The 25411-nt window shown below is 37.7% G+C and overlaps 2 protein-coding genes and 1 long non-coding RNA gene across 3 annotated transcripts in view; 2 read left to right on the forward strand and 1 right to left on the reverse strand.

Annotated features, from left to right (window-relative positions):
* Positions 1-25411, forward strand: part of LOC134794433 (uncharacterized) — a 399097-nt gene that overhangs the window by 242386 nt on the left and 131300 nt on the right. The gene's annotated exons all lie outside the window — the stretch shown is intronic.
* Positions 1-25411, reverse strand: part of LOC134794469 (uncharacterized) — a 585842-nt gene that overhangs the window by 19465 nt on the left and 540966 nt on the right. The gene's annotated exons all lie outside the window — the stretch shown is intronic.
* LOC134794526 (uncharacterized) lies at positions 12819-20288 on the forward strand. The gene is made up of 3 exons (XM_063766337.1): positions 12819-15547; positions 16952-17075; positions 20259-20288. Exons 1-3 carry the CDS (start codon positions 12819-12821, stop codon positions 20286-20288), a joined length of 2883 nt encoding a protein of 960 aa, XP_063622407.1.

The following is a 25411-nucleotide window of genomic DNA, read 5'->3' on the forward strand; positions in this document are numbered from 1 at the left end:
GACTGCAGGCGGCAATAAGGTGTTCAGTTAATGTTTTTATAATTTGAAATGACTTCGTTTCCATGTAGAAATAACCAAACAGACTTTAGAAGCATTTAATATTTTATTTGTGGCCGTATAAATTATGTTTTATTGGTAAATTAACTACAATTATTCATATTTGTGGATAAAACAATATAAATACTATAATTAATACTAAATTAACATTAAATAAATACATTATTTATGACATAAAAATACATTGCGCGTATTTAACTACTTAGCACTGTTTAATTACGATACTTGCAAGCAAGTAGTAAAGTATATGGCTCCATCCTATCCTGTACCACGATATACAAGCGATAACATTTTTGCGACAGTTTTGTATAGATAATGGATTTGTCGCTAGAAAATTACGATATCGAGATAAAAGTCAGGTCTCTGAGCGCTATTGAAACCTAACGCTATACATGTTTTAAATTTGCCGCGCTTTTTCTAGTCAAGCTGAATGTGTTTCACTATAGAATAGTAATCGAATTGGTTCAGATTTAACGTTTAATGCATATAAATAACATAATTAGTAAATAACATAATTTTGGACTAAGTACATTATACATACCTACATGACATCAGGCTATGGTTTGGCGCACCGTGACCCTGAACGGCGCGGTAATGTGTTACGGCTGTTAAGTGAAGTCCAGACGGGATGATCAAATCGACCGATTTGATCAGAAATGAAATTGGGGTCAATCTCCAAATTAAGCAACAATTAAACAACTGTACCGATATTTGGAACCTCAGAATAGTATACCCGGCCGGATACCGGATAGTAACTTTGCTTGATTTCAGAGTAAACAAATTGGATTTAAGAAACAGTCACGGTCATATTGTACATTACTCGTTTATTATTTCAAAACAATTTAAACATCCACTCACTTGCACGCGTAGGTACCTACTCATTTCGAACATAGAAATGAGTCCGCACCAATGTTCACCACGAAACAGGTTAAAACCTGCACAATGCGCACCTAAAAACCGAAATGTAGGTATTGTTAAATTTAGTTTGTAGTTAATTAGTTTTTTGGTGTAAGTGTATGAACCAAGGTCTGAAATAAATGATTTTTTATTTTTTTTATTGTTCCGCCGGCCGAAGATTCGGCGGTCGGATACCGAATATTTGGCCGACGGTCGGGCCGAATATCCGGTATCCGACCAAACAACTATCCATTGCATTTCTAATTGAGAGTGGCAACACTATCGTAGGTCGTATTGTCCTTTTCTAGCATATACGTCCCTCGCTCCTACACTCCCACCACACAGGCAGGTTGCTTTGTCAGTTATACAAGGCAAATTTTCAAAATCAAATACAAATGAATTTTATTAAATATTTATGATTTAAAAGTCAATTCTACCAGCAAACATAAGAAAACAACTCAAAATTTGCATTTGATTCCTTTGCCTCACTTGTGAATAAAATGAAACTTTGCTCTCAGTCTTTGAAGTGCAAAGTAAGCCTTTCCGAGCTGGTGTGAAATAAATAATTAAATTTTTCACGCCACTGTTCGGAAATGTGGCAATAGATGGTCTAAAACCAAGCTGGAAAGTAGGCAATAGCTGTAGCACTTGAACCACCACTACTACACTCGCGTGCAAAAATATTGCATCACTTTGCATTTTTTCGTCCGCACCCAATATCTTTGTAATTCTATACCCGATTCTGAAAATTTTGGTATCAACTGAAAGCTTATAATGTAACGCATTAGAAAAATGGTAAATTCAATGAAATTTCGAATCTGAAGACTATAAAAAATCATAAAACTGAAAGTAGTCGCATAATGCTCCAAAAATAAATCCGGAAACTTGAGAATAAAAGTCATTTTTTTAATACAATATCGTTTATTATTATTAAATTAATACTTGGTATTGCCACCTACAGGCCTCCTTTCACAAACCAAGTGGTTTTTCATAGACGTAATTAATTTTCTAATGTGATCATGAGGAATAGCGTCCCACTCCTCCAGCAAGGCTCCCTTCAACTCCTCAACATTGACCAGGGCAGGATTCCGCTTTCGAACCCTCCTTTTTAGGTAGTCCCACACGTGTTCAATGGGGTTAAGGTCCGGGCTCATCGCTGGCCAGTCCATTGTGTCGATGCCCACTTCGAGAAGGTAGGCTGCGGTGGCCCTAGCGGTATGACACGGGACATTATCCTGCATTAGGATGAACCCCTCATCAAAAATACCGGCATAAGGAACAACATGTTCCTCCAGGATATCAGTGATGTACTTGGCAGCGGTCAATCCACTGTCACGGCCCCCGCCAGGCACGAAAACCAGTTCTGTCCGCCCGTCGTAGGAAATGCCGCCTCAGAACATTACGGATCCACCGCCATAGGCGACCCTTTCGGAGAAGAAACATTGAGCGAACTGTTCTTCTGGCCTTCTGTAGACTCTTCCTTTTCGGTCACATCCATTCAAACACATTCTGCACTCTTTCAAGAAGAGAACTGGGGTTCATTGCTCAATGGTCCAGTCCTTGTGATTTTCAGTAAACTCTCTTTAGGCTGTACGGTGTCGCGCCAGCAATCTGGGCACCGCTGCGGGCCTCCTGGGTGTCAAGTTCGCTTTCTTAAGTCTTCTTCTTATTGTCTACTCACTGGCAGCCACTCCTCGTACCTCACGCAGACGCTGCTGGATGGCAATGCTGGTCTGGTGTCGATCTCGGAGAGATGTTGTGACAAAGAAGCGGTCGTCCCTCTCTGATGTACACTCTCTGCGGCCGCTTCTTGGTCTTGAAGTAAAGGATCCAGTCCCCTGGAACCTCTGGTAAACTCTGCAAACTGCAGATTGGCTTAAATTCAGCTCGGCAGCTACTGAACGTTGGCTACGCCCCGCTTGCAGGGGCTGGATGATTTGGCGGACTTCAGCTTCAGTGGTTTCCATTTTTCCAGGTCTTTTTCACGGGAAAATACGAGGAGATATGTAACGATCGACTTCTGATAAGTGACTGATAACAACCCCTTCTCTACCCCCGTTTTATAAGGGTCAAGGGTAACGCAACTCGTGCGCGTGATAACGTGAAACCGCTCACAAATCGGGAAAATGCCGATAATTTGAAAAATACTGGGCCGATTTCCATGTTTTTTTACTTTTCGTAAAGCTAAAACTTCAAGGAACATGATTACATTAAAATAATTTAGAGAAATTAACCAGTTTACAAATATATTGGATGCGGACGAAAAAATGCAAAGTGACGCAATACTTTTGCACGCGAGTGTACAATGTTTCATTATTATCATCATCTGTCATTGGTGACAGTTCGCTACAGCAATGAGTATAATTTAAAACATAAAAATCAATAAAAGGTCTTTTTTGGCGCAACTTTTTCCTTCAAAAATAAATTTAGGTTATTTATAGGACCAATTTCTTGTTTAAAAAAAAACGAAATGTCAAACTATTCATTCATTCAGTCAGTTCATTCGATTCACGCTTAAGGCGTTTTTTACTTTTGTAGCTGTTTGTGGTTTTTTAGCAAAAACGCTTCTAAGTTTAGAGTCCGTTTGAAGCAAACAACATAAAAACGCCTCTTAAATGTGATAAAAAAGAAAAAAGGCGGGATCGGAAAATTCTCACTGAATTGGATAGTACTATAAAATATAAGAAACACGTATCTACGCTCGCTATAAAAATGAGTTCTTCTAGTGAAGAAAATGATATTCTTACGCTGACGCCTACCGAAATTCAAGAGACAGCACAGGCAGTGGCTAGTAATTTGCTACCAGAGAAATCGCGGGCTAGTACTTATAGTTATCCAAATGTTTCCTTATTTCCTCGCAGTAGTCGTGAAAAGCACTATGTAATGCCTCGGCCGGAAACGCTAAAGATGGAGTCGTATTATTCGAGGGCCTCCACCAACGTGTCGGCCCTCAAACTCACTCGTCCATCTTTTAGCGGTTTTCCGTCCTCTCCTACAATGTACTATAGTTGTCCGTTAAATTATCTAGCAAATAAAAACGATCCGGAATAGTGATGTGAAAGTGCAAGAGGATATTAGAAAGAGAGATGCCTAAGAGTAGCATACCATAATGAATACATGTGTCTTAGCTGTATATTGTATTGTTATAAATAATGTTAAAAATGCTTTATGTTGTTAATGTGTTCCAAATTGTGCTGCTTTGGCATTAGCTGTAAGGTGCAATTTGTTATTTGAATTAATAAATAAATACAATAAATGTTAATTTTACAAAATGTACCTATCAAATTGTATACTTTACTAAATATCTCTCTCCTCACAGGTGTTACAATAAAGGGTGTACGTACTACATTATTAATTAAACACTCATAATATAATTATATTACATACACATAATAAGTATATCATAGGATAGGGTGCATTACATTTGTTATAATTACTTTTCATATATTATAGTTTGACATATCGTTATTTTGAATAACGTAATAAATGGCATACTACCGTAATACCTAATTAACGGTATACATAATGTTATTATTGATATAATGGTCATAAGATATATTTACACTTCATCTAATATACATTGTTATAATTATTACATACTCTAAAGCATATTATTTATTATAACAAGTGACATCACATAATTATTTGTGTGGCATAATAGTTGCATGACATAAATGGGTTAGGTTAGGTTGGAACTACGACTCCGTACAAACGAATAACTACCTAACAAAAGGAGGGTTAGGTTAGGTTAGAACTTTGACCCTCCGTAGAATAAAATACTCTAACAAAAAAGTGGTTTAGGTTAGGTTTGAACTGCGGCCCCCGCAGAACGAAAAACGTGACAAAATTGGTTAGGTTAGGTTAGAACTGTGAGCTCCCTAGAATAAAATAGCTAGCAAAAGCACTAGGCCTGCGTACTAGTTATAAAAAGTATGTAAAACTTTACGTTATCAGTAAATGAAATATGACATGAAATATTATACAATATATGTGTTTATACTTGATAAAATTGTATGAAGTATTACGTTATACAAAAATATAATATAACAAATGTTATTATAAAACATGTCTTTATACTATTTGAAAATTATATTACATTAGGCATTATATCAATGACAGTTTAGATGAAATCACAATATAATAAAGGAAACGTATAATAAAAATTACATTATAACATACAATAATATATCAAATGGCATTATAACAAATGTATGATAGTTTTTTTTATAATTATATTAAGCATTACACATCCCATAGGATATGTATAATCACATTGGTTTGGCGTCTTCCCACCACCAGGCGATAACAAACATGTTTCAATATTATTCTTAGGTTCCGAATATCGGTACAGCTGTTTAATGACAGCATTTACACAAAAATAAAACGCTAATTAAATAACTTATCATATTCGGAACTACAGATGCAATGGATAGTTGTTTGGCCGCATACAGGATACGGGAGGTACGGCCTGACCATAGGCCGAATATTCAGTATTCAGCCGCCGAATATTCGGCCGGCGGAAATATTCAGGTTTTTCAGGTGCGCATTGTGGAAGTTTTGGCCTGTTTCGTAATGAACTTTCGCGCGGTATATAGGTCTATCACTAGGTCCGAAATTAGTGCGCGAGCTAGTGAATGGAGCGTTTAAATTGTTTTAAAATAATAATCGAGTACGATTATATTCCGATATTAAGGATAGTTATTTAGTACCCTTATTTTAGTATCCGGTATCCGTCCGGATATTAAAATAAGGGCGAGATAGGATACCGGATAGTAACCGAATATCCGGTGCATCTCTATTCGGAACCTAAATTTTTAATCCTGCATGGTGCAAATATGTATAATATTGAGACAATGACTTGAAAATTTGTCTTGTATAACTGACAAAGCAACCTGCCTGTGTGGTAGGAGTGTGGGGTAGAGAGGGAGGTATATGCTAGAAAAAGACAATACGACCTAGGGGCTGTCCATACATGACGTCATCTATTTTTGACGATTTTTGTCGCCCCCCCCCCCCCCCCCCCATAAAATCATCAAAAAAATCATGCTTCGAATGACACCGTTTCCACCTGCGTCATGCTACCATCATCCGATGTCCAGACCCCCCCCCCCCCCCAAATTTGAAATGACTTAAATTTATGAATAGCCCCCTACGACAGTGTTGCCACTCTCAATATTATTTATTCTTAGGTTCCGAAAATGGTAAGTTATTTAATTAGCGTTTTATTTTTGTGTAAAACGCTGTCATTTTAAAGCCGTACTTTTCGCCTTATTGCAAAGGAGTAAGGTGCAAAAGTGTAAACATATATTTCACGTCGACTCTTATTATAAATAAATAATAAATAATAAATAAATATTATAGGACATTCTTACACAGATTGACTAAGTCCCACAGTAAGCTCAAGAAGGCTTGTGTTGTGGGTACTCAGACAACGATATATATAATATATAAATATGTACTTAAATACATATACATACATAATAGAAAACAACCATGACTCAGGAACAAATATCTGTGTCATCACACAAATAAATGCCCTTACTGGGATTCGAACCCAGGACCACCGACTTCACAGGCAGGGTCACTACCCACTAGGCCAGACTGGTCGTCAAATACTATGTTATACTTATTATGGAACTTACTATGTTATACTTATTATGGAACGTAAACTATGAATTGAAAGAGCACGAAATAGTCAATATAATACGTTTGTTGAAAAAAAAAGTCTACAGACGCTTAGGCGCGAAGGGTTATTGTCTCATAGAAAATTTGAATTTCGCGCCTTTTTCTACTGACAAAGTTGTTGGATAGACGTTAATATCAAATTAAAGAGTGGGCCTACACACTTCGCTGTGACAGAATGTGAAAGTGTCACCAAAACTGTCAAATGACTACGATAATAAGTATTCCTTTTATAATGCCACTCCACACTATGCCATTCTGAAATTAAATAAGAACGATAGATAGTCATGCGCAATTTTTATTTTTGTAGTGGGTCATAATTGACGTATATAATTACGAATATAATTTGAACATCAACCAATAATATTGGATATGATATCAGTTATTTTTAATCAGCTATCATTCACGCGCGCGTTCATTTTGCTCAGACTTGGCCGCACAAATATTTGGTGCAAGCGAGACGCCCGCGCACGTTCGAATTGGCCTGTCACTTGTAGCAACTTGTAGGTAAGTACATACTTACCTACATACTATCCACGCGTCCTTGGCACGAACTCCCGCCACCGCCCGCATTGAAACTGTCCCCGCGCGCCGCAAGGAAATGTAATCCTTAGCATTAGCGCAAAGAGTTCAAATTTGGTAGTTTCATTTAGCGAATTTGATAAAATGCACATATTTATTACATTGACCATATTTTTGTGTGATTATGTATTGAATATCACTTTGAACGTTATCAGAACAAAGTCTGCAAGAAATTATATCTATAACCATTTTTTCTAGCATGTTTAAGGCGTAAATATATATACAAGTGTTACAAATCATATTGATGTCGGATTCTCGGATAAATAGCTTAATGAGGTAGTTTTATGGTAATTCAATCAAAGACCTAATTATTACTTTTTTTTATATCAAGTTACGACGTATATCCGTGAGGCCCCGCCATTTATTGAATTAGTTATTTTCCGTGTTAATATTTTGACTGATTCCATTGTCGACTCATTATAAATATTATTTTCGTCACGTTTACGAACTAAAAATACTATTACTATTTTTAACAAACAAGAACGGCTCTTTTTTTTAACTATTTTTTTTTACCTACTTCCGGACAGAAAGTTTGTTGGATTCGAAAATAAAGTATCTTAAAATGATCTAAAGAACAGGAATAAAAAAAAAATTGCCTATTACTAATTAATGTTTAACGTAAGCGTATCTTTACTGGAGTATCGTGCCAAGCGGCATCGCCTGATGAGTCAAAAGGGCTTACTCACTGCACTCACTTAGCTTACGAGCTCAATTTAAACAAAATCTAAATTTGGAAAGCCTTTATCTCGAAAACTATTCAATCTACAGAGACAGTTCTAATCTCGTATTGTAGCAAATTTAGTCTTCTTTAAAAACGTCTACGGAAGGTACTACCAAAAACTAGTCCTTTAGGGTTAGAATCGCCCAAAACTAAATAAAAACCGAAATTTTCGCAGGTTTTTCGATTTTTGACAAAGTTGCGTTCGGCGCTCAAGGTCCCAAACTTGGATTATTAATTGGGCCAACGTCATAAATAAGTTTGCAAAAAATCAGAACTACCGGATTTGACGCAGAAGAGCCACGTTACAAAATTCTACAATTTCACTGGATTAAGTGTCAAGTGTTACGTTTTTGTTTGAAGATATTAAGTTTGAGGTTTCATTTAATAAAGAGACCATGTTCGAGTTTCATAGATGGTTTATATGTATAGCCGGTTAAACAACTTTGTCAGTAGAGAAAGGCGCGAAATTCAAATTTTCTATGGGACGAGTACCCTTCCCACTAAATTTTTTTTAAATTTGCCGCTTTTTTCTTCTGACGGAAATAACTTGACACACTTTAGTTAACATATAAACATTATTATTTCTCTACATTCCAGTACAATTCCGATTCCAAGTGTTCCAAAGATGTAGAAATAAAGAATTAAAGACCCAGAGCCCAAAAAATGCTTTATACAAAAAATTCGTAAAAGCTAAAAGATACAAAACACATTACCAAGTTAAGTAAAATTAAAAGTGAAATGCGAAAAGTTATTTGCATTATTCTGTTCTGATAACAATAAAAAGCGACCCAATTTTCTTGATAATCCCCAGTCCACCCGCCGAGATACAGCTTATATTTATTTAAAAGGTTTACCGTATTTCCACGAAATTGTCTGCCGTTGTTCCAAACGCGAATTTTTTTAAGTTTATTTCTGTCACAATGTGAAAAATGCTCAGCAAAATATTCATCGAATTGAAACGTTGAAAAAATAGAGGTAATATAGGAAATAAAATTCGTTTGTACGGAACAGCTCCGAATCTTTCGTATTTTAAGAGTTGCATTTTTTCTGATATATTTTTCTCACTGCAGCCACTTTAGAAAATTTCTGTTTTCCCCTATGCTTATTGGTAGATGCCTTGAAGAATTGAGTCCGCCAATTGTATTTTTTTGTATTGTACAATATAGTTTTTTTTTAACAATAATAACATAGTTAATACAGGTTCTTTCTCTAACTTTTAAAAGTATCCCATCTGGAAGAAAGCTAGGGACCCTGACTACTAACGTATGATGCACCATAGTAATGATAAATAAAGATTTTTTACATAGGTACTCCGTTGGCTCGGTGACCCAAAATGAGAGTTCGCGTAGATTCGCCTCCACCCTGTCGTTCCAGCGATACTTGCGGCGTCCGGCAGGATCATTAAATTGAAACAAAGCATTGAAATAAAACTATTGAAACTGATTATATCGCGTATATTGAATTCATACTACATCCCGACGTTTTAAACCCTTTACAGCGTGCGTGGTCAACGGGTGACTGAGGAAAAACTACTACCTACTAGTTTTTGTACAGTTTAGTTTTTCCTCAGTCACCCGTTGACCACGAACGCTGTAAAGGGTTCAAAACATCGGGATGTAGTATGAATTCAATATACGCGATATAATCCGTTTCAATAGTTTTATTTCATGAGTCATGACAAAAAGAATAGATAGTATAGAGGGGTCCTGTCATTGTAAATTTTGTAGTCACTGTAAATTTACTGCCATCTATCGACACATGACTAAAACTCAAAATGAAAATGTATAAAGTTCTCAAAAAATGTATATATATGGATGAATGATTTTATTATTTTTATATCATTTTGATCCATGTTCATTCACTGATATCTATGTGTTAAAATTGTTAATTATGAAATGGTGTCGTCGCGCCATCTAGCCGAGGATAGGCTAAAAGTGTGTACGGCATCTATTCGAGAATGACTTTTACTTGAATTCCGTGGCACGTTTTTTCCTTAGACTTTATTCGTCTTATACGAAGTTATATATGTCTTTGGTCATGAGTAACTATCGCGGTAACCGAAGACAATCAATATTATAAACACAGCATTTTTTTTTTATTTGGCTCCTCTGTTACCTAATCTGTTGTTTATACTTACAAACCGTTCCGTGTGACTGTTGTCACTAGGAGCGGGGGCCAAATTGGCAAAGATTGAGGGTCTGCAAAATGTTTGCTTAGTGTCCTCTAAGGGCCACCCCACACTGGCGTCTTTTGAGCGTCGACGTCTAGACGCTATGGAAAATGGTGTCACTACGCAGTTAGGTGAATGCAAAGAGAATATAATCCCTACGTTTTAAGAGACGGGACTTCCATACTAGCGACTGGAATCAGTTTTTGTCAGTCTGTGAGTGTGTGTGTGTGTGTTTGGTCCTCCAATCATTACGAGCATGTACGACAAAGAACTGTCAAAGAACAATAGTACCGCCATGACAAGCAAAGCAATGTGGCTGACAGTTGACTTCACGTGACTTGACAGATAAATAGCACTGACGTTAAATTTGTTTTTTTTTGGCTATGGTTAGGTCACCAATCTCCATACAAAACCTTTTTTTGTTCCTAGTTGCGTCAGCCTGGGTCACGGGTGCACGTTGCGTTGACCGGCATTCGTAAAGAATGTTTGCATGTCAACTGCAGCTGCATTAATGTTGCAGCGTCGTTATTGCCGCCGCTGTATCTGTCAATATTTTAGATACAGTAAGTGACGTTCACCGCTGCATTACTGCCACGATGATGACGTTCATTCCGTCATTCAGTTGATCAAGGAAATTGACAGATACAGCGGCGGCAACGACGACGCCACAGTAAAAGTAACATTCCATTTCTGACACGTTGATGTTATTGTCAATTTCTATACTAAAATGAATGACAATTTAACGTCGCAACAGTAGTGTAGCTGTCGTTGGAAATGGACTGTCGCCTTTATACAGCTGCAGTTGACATCCGAATGTCACCTATAGAGTTGACTGGACGCCGACGCTCGAGAGACGTTAGTGTGTGGTGGCCCTTAGGGGACAATGGGGAGAAACGGATAATGGAATGCACTCAAATTTGTACTTTTTCAGACTTTATTGTACAAATCTACTCTCCCTGTTTTTGTTGTGGTTTTAATACTTTCCTTTAATGGATGGTAACAGATAACTTTTAAGTGAAAAAGACTGAAGTCAGTGAACTTTCTTTATAAGGAAAATTGAGTTAGCAAATATGGAGTATAAATATTTGTTACTTTTCGCTTTTGGACAATCTATGGTTTAATTTTTTTTATTTTGTGTGTACTATTTATAATTAACGACTTGTAGTGAATTAATATAATTATTTATTAATATAATACAGTGTACCTAAAGGGTGACTCACGTTAGACCGGGCCGTGTCCGGGCCGGAGCTCCCGGCTCATCGTTTTCTATGGAAAGCATCACGTGATCGCCTGTCATGTAATAGAAAAGTAAGCGCCGGAAGCTCCGGCCCGGACCCGGCCCGGTCTAACGTGAGTCATCCCTAATAAATAAAGCCTTTTTCGAAAGTTTTGTTATTAAGAGATCAATTCGGCCTGGGGCTGCAATAACACATTCAATTAATTTCAATTATCATTTATTTTAGGACCAACTGAGATCATTTTTGTTAGTACTTACGACTATGACTTATAAAATATTGTTAGTATTATGCTCTATATACTATACAATGTCATTTTGTTACAAATGTCAGGAGGTCAATCCAAATTTACATTTTGATACCTATCAAAATCATGTCATCATGTTGTATCATTCGCCCGTGTGTCGCTCCCGTCAATACGAGTACATGTACAGAAGAAATGCACGCGTGAATGATAATTAAATTTCCAAAATGACATCATTTCGATATTAAAATGTATTTTCGAATTATCTTCCCGCATTCAATAAGCCATACCAATTAGTTATACCAATGGAGAAATCGATAAAGTAAAACAGTGTAATTACTGTTGGCAAGTCCAACAGAAGACTAATTCCTTTTCATAGTTATCTATGGTATTGTTCTATCCTTGAATTATATTACCATGGGAACGAGAATAATTCATACTTCACATTACACCAAAATATGTAACTTGTGCTTTTGATAATATAATTATTTGTGACTATACAAGACGGTTTTAATTATCTTCGCCTCAACTGAACCGGCATTATCCACCTCACCGCTGAACATTGGTCCTTCGAGAGAGAAGAAAGGACGAAGATAGAAAATTCCGGCTTGCGATAAATGGTCACCGATCCATCGGCTTCTTCGTGCAAGAATATTCACGCTTTTAAAAAGAAATACGCAAGCGGCGCGAAACAATAGGGCTGCAATACCTATTCGCTGCATACATTCATCGTCATATATTCGTGCAACTGTTCACGCAAAGATTCGCATGCGACGCAAACATACTCGTCGCATCGCGCATATCGTCGGTCCTACGCACACCCCACGCTTCAAATTCATCGTGGTCATCGTGGATCCACATTTCAAGCAAAAACGCGCGTGTGTCGCGAAACTTATATTCGTCGCATCGAGCATCACGTTGGTTCTTCGCTTCTACACATCGAGAATCTACATTCCTCGCATCGCGCAAGTTTTTACAAAATATTTACAATTTTAATTATGTAATTCGTCGAAATGTCATTCGTCATTCGTCGCGAAAAAAATAATTTTTGATATTAGCCGCCATTGCAGCATTGGGTGGCCAATGCTGCCAACTAACGAATACTTTAAAACACATTTCATGGATGAACTGGTCATTGTAGGGTGTGAAGCTTGTGCCTATGTTAAGTAGCTTACACTATACCTAAAGTTTATGTGGTACTTTAAGTCCTTTAAGTCGCAATCACCAATAATGGCATCTGAAGACTTGAGGAGGTTGCGAGCTGCACGAGGTTACACCAAGGCCTCAATCACTCGTCTCTTCAACTTTAGCAATAATGAGAATGATGTTGGCCTTAGTGCAATTTCTAACTTGGAAACGAAGCGCGCCAGGATAGGTGAGTTATTCAAAGATTACGAGCAATGTAATAAGGAGATTTTAGCCTTAGACGAAGCGGACGCGGAGGATGTGGAGGACTATGAGGCAAAGTACTACAACATTCTCACTATCCTCAATGAGGCTATAAAAAACAAGTCGTCCTCGTCTGACGCTCCCGCGTCTTCCTACAAAAAGGCTAAACTGCCTACTATAAAAATTGAAACTTTCACTGGTAAGTATAGTGAATATACAGGTTTTATTAACTTGTTTAAGGCAATAATACACAACGATAGATCAATTGATAATGTCCAAAAATTGTACTATTTGCGCTCATTTCTCGCAAATGAACCCTTTGACTTGATTAAGAACCTGCCTCTAGCTGAAGGCAGCTACGAGGAGGCTCTTAAGCTTTTAGAGGAGAGGTATAACCATAAGTTCAAAATTGTAAATGAACACATTAATGCCTTGCTTGATATAAATGCCTTGGTCAAATCTAACCCTGCAAATTTAAGACAGTTTGTGTCATGCATCAAACAATCTTTATCTGCATTAAAGAATTTAAATGTAAGTACAGATAATTGGAATCCTATTATATTGGCTATTTTGTACCGTAAATTAGACACCTACACGTCACGGGCATACCAGTTGGAGCGTGATGACACTGAGGAGCCCACAGTCACCGAGTTCCTGCTGTACTTGGAGAAACGCGCCTTGGCACTGGAGAATGCTGAGCCGTCGCCCACACCGGGGAAGTCTTACCACAAGGCAGTGGTGAATGTGACAGCGACCGCCTCGCCTGCCTGCAGTTATTGTAAGTCTAATCACCGACTATTTGACTGTAGCAAATTTAAAATGCTTACTAGTAGTGAAAGGATAGCTTTCAGCAAAAATAATGACCTATGCTCTGTCTGTCTAAACAAACACAATGGAAAGTGCCGCTTTCATTTCCGGTGCAGTACTTGCAAACAGGCTCATAATACCTTACTGCATCCGGACTCGGCTAACCAACCCCAAGTTTCTTTAATATCAAATTTGGGGCATAATGGGGTACTATTGCCCACAGTCAGAGTGAAGTTATATTCACGGACAGGTAGTGAGGTTCATGTGAAAGCTCTTTTAGATTGTTGTTCACAAAGCTCTTTAGCCACCACTAAATTAATAAATGTTTTAGGATTGACCCCAAGCAAGGACAACAGCAACATAATTGGTGCTGGAGGAAAAAGTACTGATACACAGTATTCTATACCTTTAGATGTGTATTCTTTGACCATGCCTTACCGAGTCACTGCGAATTGCAATGTAATGGAAAAAATTACATGCCAGCTGCCACAAAATGCGATCAAATTGGACGCTATTAATATACCTGATGGGATCACTCTGTCTGATGCTGATTTCCATCAGCCGTCTGAGATCAATTTACTTCTAGGTGCTGACATATTTTTCCAGGTCCTCCTTCTGGAGCCAGTTCCGGGTCAGCAGGAGTGGTCTGCGCAGCCTGTTGAAGACCCAGCCAGTCCACACCCGACGGTTGTAAATACAAAGTTTGGCTACATCATAGGTGGGGGTTTACCACGACAACAAACCAGTGACAAAAGTAAGGTAACGCTTTTATGTACACAATGTGACTCAAGTCTTAATGACAGTCTACAAAGTTTTTGGAATGTAGAGAGCATACCTGAAACCTTTTGTGAACGCATGTCAGAGCATCAAATGTGTGAAGATACTTTTAAGAGCACAACGGTGTTAGAAAATAACAAGTTTCAGGTTGACTTGCCTTTGAAAGTTCATTTGAATGAGGTCAATGATGTGCTTGGTAGCTCTTTTGATATGGCTTATTATAGGTTTCTTAACCTCGAAAAAAGATTGCACAAAAATATAAATTTGCTATCAGATTATGAAAAGTTCATCAATGAATATGTGGACTTGAAGCATGGGCACTATATTGACTTCAATCAATTGGATTTTGAGAATGATCCTCTATACTTTGCATCCCATCATGCTGTAATTAATGACTCTAGCAAAACTACACGTACCCGGGTAGTCTTTGACTGTTCCTTGCAAACTAACAAAAAGGTATCGCTTAATGACATTTTGCTTAACGGACCTCCGGTACAGAAAGAGTTGTTTGACATAATGCTTTTGTTCCGATTAGGCAACTATACCTTCTCCACAGACATACGACGCATGTTTCGATGTGTTGATGTTAATCCGATGCATGCCAAATTGCAAAATATTTTGTGGAGAAGCAATCCTAATGAGCCTCTAAAATGCATACAGCTAGATACTGTTACATATGGGCAAAAGAGTAGTACATATTTAAGCACTCGATGCTTACTAGAGTTAGCAGATAGGTTTGAAAGTGATTTCCCACTTGCAGCTTATATATTAAGAAATTGCACCTATGTAGATGATATGTGTTTTTCAAACTCCGATTTAAAGGTTATGATGGAAGCCAAATCGCAATTAAGGGAGTTGTTAAGTAAGGGTAGTTTCAATACACACAAGTGGGCATCTAATGATCAGAGAGTCTTAGAGGGCATTCCCAACGATAAACGGCAGTTTGATGACTTAGACTTCCAGAAAGATCATTTATATTTAAAGACGTTAGGTTTAAAACTGAATATGCGAGACGATGTCTTTGTTTTTTCTTGCCCCGAGGCCTTTAAAAGGGAAAAACCTACCAAAAAAGAAATATTAAGCTATATTTCGAAATTTTATGATCCGCTAGGTTTTATAGCGCCAATTATCATGAAGGCAAAGGCTTTCATGCAAAAAATATATGCTGAAAAAATAGGTTGGAATGAGGTTCCTTCAGCTATGCTGCTTCAGGAGTGGTCTTCATTTGCTTCCAAATTATCTCAAATGGAACCCTTCACTATTAATAGGAACCTGCATATACCCTCCAATGCTTCTGCATTGCAATTGATAGGTTTTGCTGATGCATGTAGCACGACTGGTTACGGCTGTTGTGTGTATCTTCGGGTGGTCGACGAACACGGTAATGCTTCACTTTCATTACTTTGTGCTAAATCTCGAATCAACCCCCGCAATAAGGATACGCTCACCATAGCTCGCTTAGAACTGTGTGCCATGCTACTATTATCTAAGCTAATCGCTCGAGTTTATGAATCGCTAAAATCGCAATTAAATATACAAGATGTATATCTGTTTTCTGACTCGCAAATTGCGCTAGCATGGGTGAAAACAGAGCCTTTAAGGCTCCAAGCTTTTGTTGCCAATCGGGTCAGGTTGATTCGAGATCTCACAGATAGATGGCGCTGGCTGTATGTACCCAGTGGAGAAAATCCGAGCGACTGCTTGAGCAGAGGTACAGATCCAGATGAGCTGCGTCACATACCCATGTGGCTGCACGGCCCAAGCTTTCTACAGGAAGGTAACTATAATTTTAATGATAAGCTTAACCCTCCTACAATCGATGACCTACCTGAATTGAAAAAGGCGCCCTCTAGTGCCAAGGTGACGTTAGTTACCCAAAAAGGATCAGATCCTTACGATTTCTTAGAAAGGTTTTCTGATCTCAACAAAATGGTAAGGGTAATGGCCTATATAATGAGGTTTTGCTCTAATTTAAAAACTAATGACACAAATAATCTTGAGCATCTCTCCGCTAAGGAGCTTCAATTAGCTTTACTTCAGATTATAAAACGTGAGCAAGGCATTTACTTCAAACATGAAATTGACAGTCTCAAGGCTAACTTAGATAATGTTAAAGGTTCGCTCAACTCCTTACATCCTTTTCTTGACAATCATGGTCTGCTGAGAGTTGGTGGCAGAATAAAAAACGCAAATGTGTCATACTCACAAAAACATCCTGCGATACTACCGAGGGAATCTCGCATAACAAAGCTTATTGTAAAGCACGAGCACCTTAGGCTGCTACATTCTCCGCCCAAGTTATTATTGTCAAGCTTAAATGATAAATATTGGATTGTGAATGGTCTTAGCTATGTAAAAAGTATAGTTAACAAATGCTTACCTTGTTTCAGAATGAAAGCTCAGTGTGCAAAACAGCTGATGGGTTCTTTGCCACCTGAAAGGGTCACGGCCTGCCGAGTATTCCAAAAGGTCGGCATCGACTTTGCAGGTCCGATAGCAGTAAAGAATTCTCGCGTAAGAAGAGCTTTACAGACAAAAGGCTATATATGCGTATTTGTCTGTTTTGTGACAAAGGCTATACATCTGGAGCTCGCTTCAGACTTAACCACTGATGCTTTCCTTGCATGTTTCAAGCGATTCATAGCGCGAAGAGGCCTTCCTACCGACGTATTTTGTGACAATGGTGGATGCTTTAAGGGGGCAAAGAACCAATTAGCTGAGCTGTACAATTTAAATGCATCACAGGATCATCAGACTCTGGTGCAATCCTATGCGGCACAGCAACGTATTGCCTTTCACTTTGTGCCAAGCTATTCACCAGTGTTTGCTGGTCTTGCCGAAGCTGCTGTTAAAAGCACTAAGTACCACTTAAAGCGCATATTGCAAGCTTATGTACTGACGTATGAACAACTTAATACTATTTTATGTCAAATTGAAGGGACCCTGAATTCTAGGCCACTTTTGCCTGTAACTGCTGATGACATTAACGATTACAGCTACCTTACGCCTGGCCACTTTCTGATTGGTACTTCTATGACATCCTTCCCGGAAGCGGACTTGGCCGAGTTACCTAATAATAGATTAAAGTTCTGGGAGATCTGTAACAAGGTTAAAGGCCACTTTTGGAAGGTATGGCATAAGTATTATTTGAATGTATTACAATGTCGTCCCAAGTGGCGCGATAGCCAACCAAATGTTAAAGTTGGTTCGTTAGTTATTATGAGAGAGCCTAACTCTCCCCCCATGACATGGCCCATGGCCAGAATTGTTAAAGTATATCCTGGTGATGATAATAAGGTACGCGTTGTAGACCTCTTGGCACCTAATAAAAAGGTGTACAAACGATCTTTAAGCGGTTTTGCTGTGTTACCCATTGAATAATTTAGCTATTGTATAAGTAAGCTTTTATGCATTGTGTGTTTAATACAGCTTTAAGTTTGGACACTAAGTATGTCTAAATATGTGTGTAAGCTTAGTTTATAGTTTGACAAGGTTCTTGTTTCTTTGATTATAACTCTTAAGTGTTTGGCAGGTAAACTGCTGCCTTGTTAACACTACTTAGAAGTTAAAGAGAGTACATTTAGTTCTCTTTCTTGCGTTTATCAACATATGCGTTGTATTTGTTGTTATTTAGCTAATATTTCTTAGGATGATCTCAATAATATTGATTTTCTCTTGTTTTTTTCTGTAGGATTTGAATAACGTTTAATAAGATGTTACTCTTTATTGTTTAGCTTTCATTGTAAACATAAGTTTCTTTAATTGGATTATACCATGATGCTGGGTAATGAGGTTATACCTATTTTAGTAGCAAATTATGGACTTATTATTATTTAAGGCGAAGGTTTCGGCCCGCCCCAGCATGTTGGCAAGTCCAACAGAAGACTAATTCCTTTTCATAGTTATCTATGGTATTGTTCTATCCTTGAATTATATTACCATGGGAACGAGAATAATTCATACTTCACATTACACCAAAATATGTAACTTGTGCTTTTGATAATATAATTATTTGTGACTATACAAGACGGTTTTAATTATCTTCGCCTCAACTGAACCGGCATTATCCACCTCACCGCTGAACAATTACCACGCTAAATAAAATTATGAGGGAAACCTCTCATTGCAATGATTTGTATGTTACAAATGAACTCTGTGTGTGTTGCGGTAATTATTACTTAAAATCAAAATATACTTATATTTTTATTTTTATATAAATTTTTTTATTACATGTTAATTAGTTTTGCTCTCTGGTTATTAACAAGCTATTTTTTATTTTAATGTATGTTTAGCATGTAGGCACTAACTCCTAAATGTAGGTACTTATAATACTACCAATTTTATGGACCTATACAGTCGGAAATAAATATTGAAATGAAATGAAAACAAAAAATATACCTAGTGTTAGAGGAAAAACGTTAGAAAAAACTTACCCTGTGGCTTTTTTCGTAAAAAACTTTACAAAATATAAAATAGGTAGGTGAAGGCGGGGTATTTTTTTCCTGAGTTTTTTTTTTCCTTTTGTGAAAATATTTTACCTTAGATCTTATATTCAAATAATATTTATTTATTTATTTAAACTTTATTGCACAAAATACAAATAAAATGTACAAATGGCGGACTTAACGCCTAATATTCACAAATAAACGAATATATTCCAGTTAGTTTAAGACCATAGTTGAGAGCTTCTAGACTATAGTTGGGCGGTTTTACGGTATTTTTAATATTCCATTCCTATCATAAACCTTTCATTTTCAAAACTCCCACAAAGCAGTTGCACTGAAGTGCACAATTTATTCACATTGCATCTCGCCACCGGCGTTTTATTTCTGCCGGGAAATCCCGCAACTTTCTAGCGTGGTTTATTTTCGATATCGACGACCTGAAGCCTCGTTATGTGGACTTTTCTGTCGTATTTTTCCGATAATTATTGAAAATGTTGGCGAGAAAAATCCGGATATCATTTGGATGACAATCGTGGAGAAGCATTATACACCCTGTAGGTATATGAACGAAAAGCAATTACTCAAACCCGTTAATGTTTAGGTCATACTAAGCAACTTTTACTATGGGACCAACCCCGAAATCGCATAAAAAAAATTGACTCTCCCATAGGACATTTTAACATCATACCGGCAAAATGTATGAAACATCCAATTCTTTTTCCGCGTTTTCGGGGTTGGTCCCATAGTAAAAGTTGCTCAGTATGACCTAAACATTAACGGGTTTGAGTAATTGCTTTTCGTTCAGATACATAGTGTATATTCATATCTACTATTTTAAAACCACTTTAAAGGATGACTCAGGCTAAACCGGGGCCGGGCCGGAGCTTCCGGCGCTTCGTTTTCTATGGAAAGCACCACGTGATCACCGATCAGCCGTCTTAGAAAATGACATGTCGGGCGCCTTGGCCCGGGCACGGCCCGGTCTAGCGTGAGTCATCCTTAAAACTGATGGCAGTATGTATGACCTGTTTAAATGTTGAAAGTATAGTTAATTATGTAGTTGGTCGGTGGTGAAATTTAAGATGCGGTTTATAATAATAAGATATTTTTGCATCAAAGGTTTTTGATAACACTGTTTGACGTTGTTATCTATAATTTTGCGCAGTACCTATTTAAATATGTATTACCACTAAGTACATGTGTTGCCCGTGATTTATTTATCTAATTATTTATTAAATTTGCTTTGTTTCAGGTAATTTCTAATTTATTGAAATGGCGGTGAATCATTTCAGTTACAAGTTACAAGCAAGTTTAGTTAACAAGGAAGATAAAATACGAGTGGTTTCTATACATATGTATATGTCGCAGTCGGATCGTATAATCCGCCGTATTACATTACGGCTAGCCGTTTTCAAAAACAGGGGCGTTTTGAAATGCGGCGGTTTAACGATTAGCCGGATTGAATGCGGCTGAATGAGAATCCGCCGGAATGTATTCGGCGCCATACGTTCTTCAACACGGCTAGCCGTAATGTAATACAGCGAGTCATTAGCCGCCGCTTTGACAGTTTTTAGTTCCCATTTTTAACACCCGTGGCGCTGCCTGACAAACGCTGGGGTGTCCATCAAATCTGGAGTTCGTCGGACTGTTTCTTTTCAAAAAACATTTCTTTCGCAACTTAACTAGACGGAGCCCCGCTTCGCGGGGCTCCTATTTCTGAGCGGTTTGCCCTTCGGGAATCTGAAGCTACCTAACGAACCTAACCTACCTGCCTATTGATTTAGTGAGACGTCCGTGAAAACATTACACTTTGGGGAAAAAAGCGTAGGTAGGTAAGTAGGTTAGGTTCGTTAGGTAGCTTCAGATGCCCGAAGGGCAAACCGCCCAGAAATAGGAGCTCCGCTTGCGGAGCTCCGTCTATTTAAGTTGCGAAGGAAATGTTTTGGAAAATAAACACATGTAGTGCGGTGGGACCATGGTAAAAATAAATTAAATTGCAAACATTGTCAAACTCCGGTTACGTAGGCGACCGAAAGAACTGGTCACTCTACAATCTAAAATAGTAGTACGATGCGGCTAAACGTTGGCCGCCTTATTGAAGAACGTATCGCAATGACAATCCGGCTAATCGTCGAACCGCCGCATTTCAAAACGCCCCTGTTTTTGAAAACGGCTAGCCATAATGTAAAACGGCGGATTATACGATCTGACTACGACATATACACCCACAAGTCCACAACACTAGCCTTATTGAGCTTAAAAGGTACTGTAGGTGTAGGGCTTAGTAGTAGGCGATTACTCTAAAGAAGATCAGGTATTGAAGTAGGTACACTGTAAATAGAAAGACAAGATAAAATTCCGGAAAATTTATTGTCTCATTATAGGTATACAATCGCCGGTAGACAGAGTTTAAACAGCAGGATTAACGTATCTGTACGCGTAGGGATTATACGCGCGGTTACGCGCGTATCCGTAGCCAGCGTACGCTAGGCCCGGCGCGTACTCGTAGGCGAACTCGGGTGACTCGATTAGACGGTACTGGCCGGATGGATCCCATTGCACGGCGGCGGAGGCCATTGCCACGGCGACCGCGATGCAGAGGAGGATGGCTAGGAGTTTCATCTGAAAAAATGTTTTTATCGAAATATAAAAATACTTAAAAGTCGAGGTGAGTCAAAAAAATGTTTGAATGTACTCTGACAGTGTGTGAATTGACTAACTAAATGCCACTTACACCATCCCACTAACCCAGGGTTAACCGGTTAAACCTGAAGTTACCATGGTTACCAGTACAATTTGACACTGGGTTAATGGTTTAACCGGTTAACCCCGGGTTAGTGGAAGGCAGGTGAGCCTAAAGGTAATAATTATTGCAAAGCTAAGAATATTTGTCAGCTTCAAGTCAAATTTGTTTATGTAATCTGTCGAGATTGAAGACGACCGTGTGATGGAGAGGTCTGCCTTATTTTTATTTACCAAAATCATTTCGGTAGTTATTTTGGAACCGTGGGAAGAGTGGCACCTTTCAGAGGTAATTTATCAACTCGTCGGCGAGGTGTGTCCCGCGCCAAACGCCGAGAAACGAATACAGAGTAGGTATATTAAATACAGTAGTCTATCATAAATCAATTTTTAGACATGCAGATACGTCTACGAGCGATATTCCAAATTTTATATTAAAGGAAAAAATAGAAAAATTACGCTTCCGGCAGAACGTGAACCCGCAATCTCCGCAATCCGTGCGTTAGCTCTGCCAATTGAGCTACGGAAGCCTACCAGAATCTTGCGAATCTTTCCATTCCTTCCCTTATGTGTACACGCCTTTGGGGTGGCGTATAGCGACATCTACCGAAAGACGATTACATCTTTTTAACGGCACCGGAGTCTCAAGTTGCATTGAGAATTCACCAGTAACAATGTGCTAACCCGTACTAAATCAATTTTTAAACATGCAGATACGTCTGCGAGCGATATTCCAAATTTTATATTAAAGGAAAAAATACCTTGAAACCCTTGGAAAAATAAAAGCTTGTAAAATTAAAAAACCCCCAACGAAATGTGTCGATTTTGATAAAACTTATCTAAGAGACTATAGCTTTCAATTAAATAACAAAACGCATCCAAATCGCTTAACCCGTTTAAGAGCTACGGTGCCACAGACAGACACACACAAACACGCATAGCCATCAAACTTATAACACTCCTCTTTTTGCGTCGGGGGTTAAAATCCGTTGTATTGTTTTGATGTATTTAGTGTCTTTACCAAAGCAAAGCAATATTATTGACTCTGTGTGGTGAATACAAAATATACTTAGATCATCACCTTTTTTGAAAGTTTTAGGAGGTAGCAATGTTAGTTATTAACACGTAGGATTTTTCTAAACCCACGAGCTCTTTATAAAAAAAGTATATGTATATTTTGTAGCTATAAATATGGTTACATCTAGGATTAGAACTTTTAACATGATTTCGATCCGAGATAGTTTACTATCTTCAGTCTATCTACTGTGACTGTGATACTATGTGCTTATGTTCACCGAGCAAAGTAAAAGGCATTTTCGGTTACTTTTACACTTGGTTAAGCGCAAAACGGGACATGGAAGGACATTTTTGGTTTCTTTGACGTGGTTTCATTGCAGTGGAAAATAATTTAAGCGCGAGTGTTCTAAACCTTACTAGTAGACTCAAAATATGAAAGTTTTCTTTCTTATTGTTCTTAATGAAGAGTTGTATGTTTAAGTACATGTTTCAATAAGTAAAAGAACTACTAGTTATACCTAAAAAAAACCTAATTTAAAATTGTAATTTAATGTGATTTAAAATGTAATGTGATTTAGTTCAATTTAATGTAATTTACTTTAATTTTATTTGTTAACGTCTGAAATAAATGATTTCAATTATTCAAATTAGGAATGAACCAATAATAACCAAAAATAAAGTGATTTATTTATTGTATGAATTGTTAATGATGGTGCATAAGCAAACATTTTTAGTTTATTTTATTTTTGTTTTACGATACTGACACATAATTCTAGTTTTACTAGCTTTACAACAATGCTACTCGTTGTCTATGAATTTACATTTATTAACATTAATATTATGAAAAATATAAATTGTAAGGTAAAGAAGAACATTTATTTACTTACCTTTAAAATTATGTAGACCGTTCTTCAGTGAACTCAAAAGCTGGAATGATGCCGAACACAAAATATATTCTTTTTTATACCAATAATAAAACGTACGATGTAATTATTAACCAATAATAGTTAGCTTTATAGTTTTTTAATTGTTTAACTCGCGGTCGGCTCTTATTTTAAGTAATTAATAAGTATTTAACAGCCCATTAGGTATAGTTACATTTAACAATAGCCAAAGAAAGCCTAAGATATTACAAAATTAGACTTCAATGAGTTAATAATAAAGTTTATTCGCTTTTGTGCCATTTAGTTCATTATGTTGTGAAATGTGTAGTTTTGTATTCTTGCGTTAAGTGTGAGATATTTTTAGAGCTATTTTATTTCAGTGGTCGAGTGAATACGACGTCCGTCCTTCGATCAGGAGGTCACGGGTGCTAATCTTAGCTCTTAAAAATGAGTTTTTCGGAACTTTTAGCAAATTCTCAGCTACAGAAGGCTAGTTACTTGGCGATTTTTGGCAGCCCTGGTTTGTTTGACCCTTTTCGCTTGATTTCTCTGATAACAGGAAAAGGTTCCCTAATATATCGTACCTAATCATAATAATGCGTCATGGAAAAGGGACCACATTGCGACAAGTGCTTACGCTATTATTGAGGATACCTCAATCTTGGTACATAACAGCCGCGCTAAAGTCTCTATTCGCTAAGGGTGGTATTCCACCTATCCAATTTCTTTGTCCAATGTGTATTTTGTCTCACATTTTGCTTAATGAGAGTGTGAGACACAATGACATTGAACCAACATATTGGACAGATGGAATACCACCCTAAGACATATTGATATTACCTACTGCCAATTGAATCTCGGATATTGATACGATACGAACCGTCGCTTCGAGTACCTAATAGATAATATTATTAATTGTTTGCGTTTGATTGTCTGTTGTTGTTGTTAAGAGTGTTAGGGCCTGTTTACACATTGATTAGTGTATAAGAAACATTAAAGTTTGCTACTAAACGAAAATAGCGTGACATGACCAGTGATCGTTAATTTTCCAGCAATTTTGGTGCAGCATAGTAAAAATAAAGGATTTTCTTAAAATATTTTCTAGGGTGAGGATTGGTTAAGGTTAATATTACTGTTATTAACCCTAATTATCTATTCCACCTAGAGTAGGGCATACAGATGCTTTTAATCAACAATGGTGCACCAAAATTGCTGGAAAATTAACAATCACTGGACATGACACTATGGACACATGCTGAGTGGCAACCAGTAGGGCTAAGATGGTCGGTTTTTATCATCTGTCATCATGCCTGTCATGTTCTCACAAGTATGTAAGTGCGAAAGTGACGCATGACATGACAAGTGATAAAAATACGACCATGATACCACCACGGTACGGTATGATGGTCGGTTTTGTCTACGTGACAGCATGATAAAACGATGTCCGTCATATTCTATTCCGCGGTGTTAAAAAGTGACAGTTATTTTATCACGTGGATAAAGTGATCCATAATACGCCTGCAGTTTCTTTTTAAATAATTACACTATCAGAATACCTATATCTCTAAACCTTATAAAACAAAGTCCTCCGCCGCGTCTGTCTGTTTGTGAGTTTGTATGTTCGCGATAAACTCAAAAACTAGGTACTGAACGGATTTTCATGCGATTTTCACCTATCAATAGAGTGAGTCTTGAGGAAGGTTTAGGTTAACCCTTCAAGTTGCGCCACTGAAAACGCGAAAAGTAGTCAGTGGCAGGGCCC

The sequence above is a fragment of the Cydia splendana genome, chromosome 10 (genome assembly GCF_910591565.1).
Source record: "Cydia splendana chromosome 10, ilCydSple1.2, whole genome shotgun sequence".
NCBI classification, from domain to species: Eukaryota; Metazoa; Arthropoda; class Insecta; order Lepidoptera; family Tortricidae; genus Cydia; species Cydia splendana.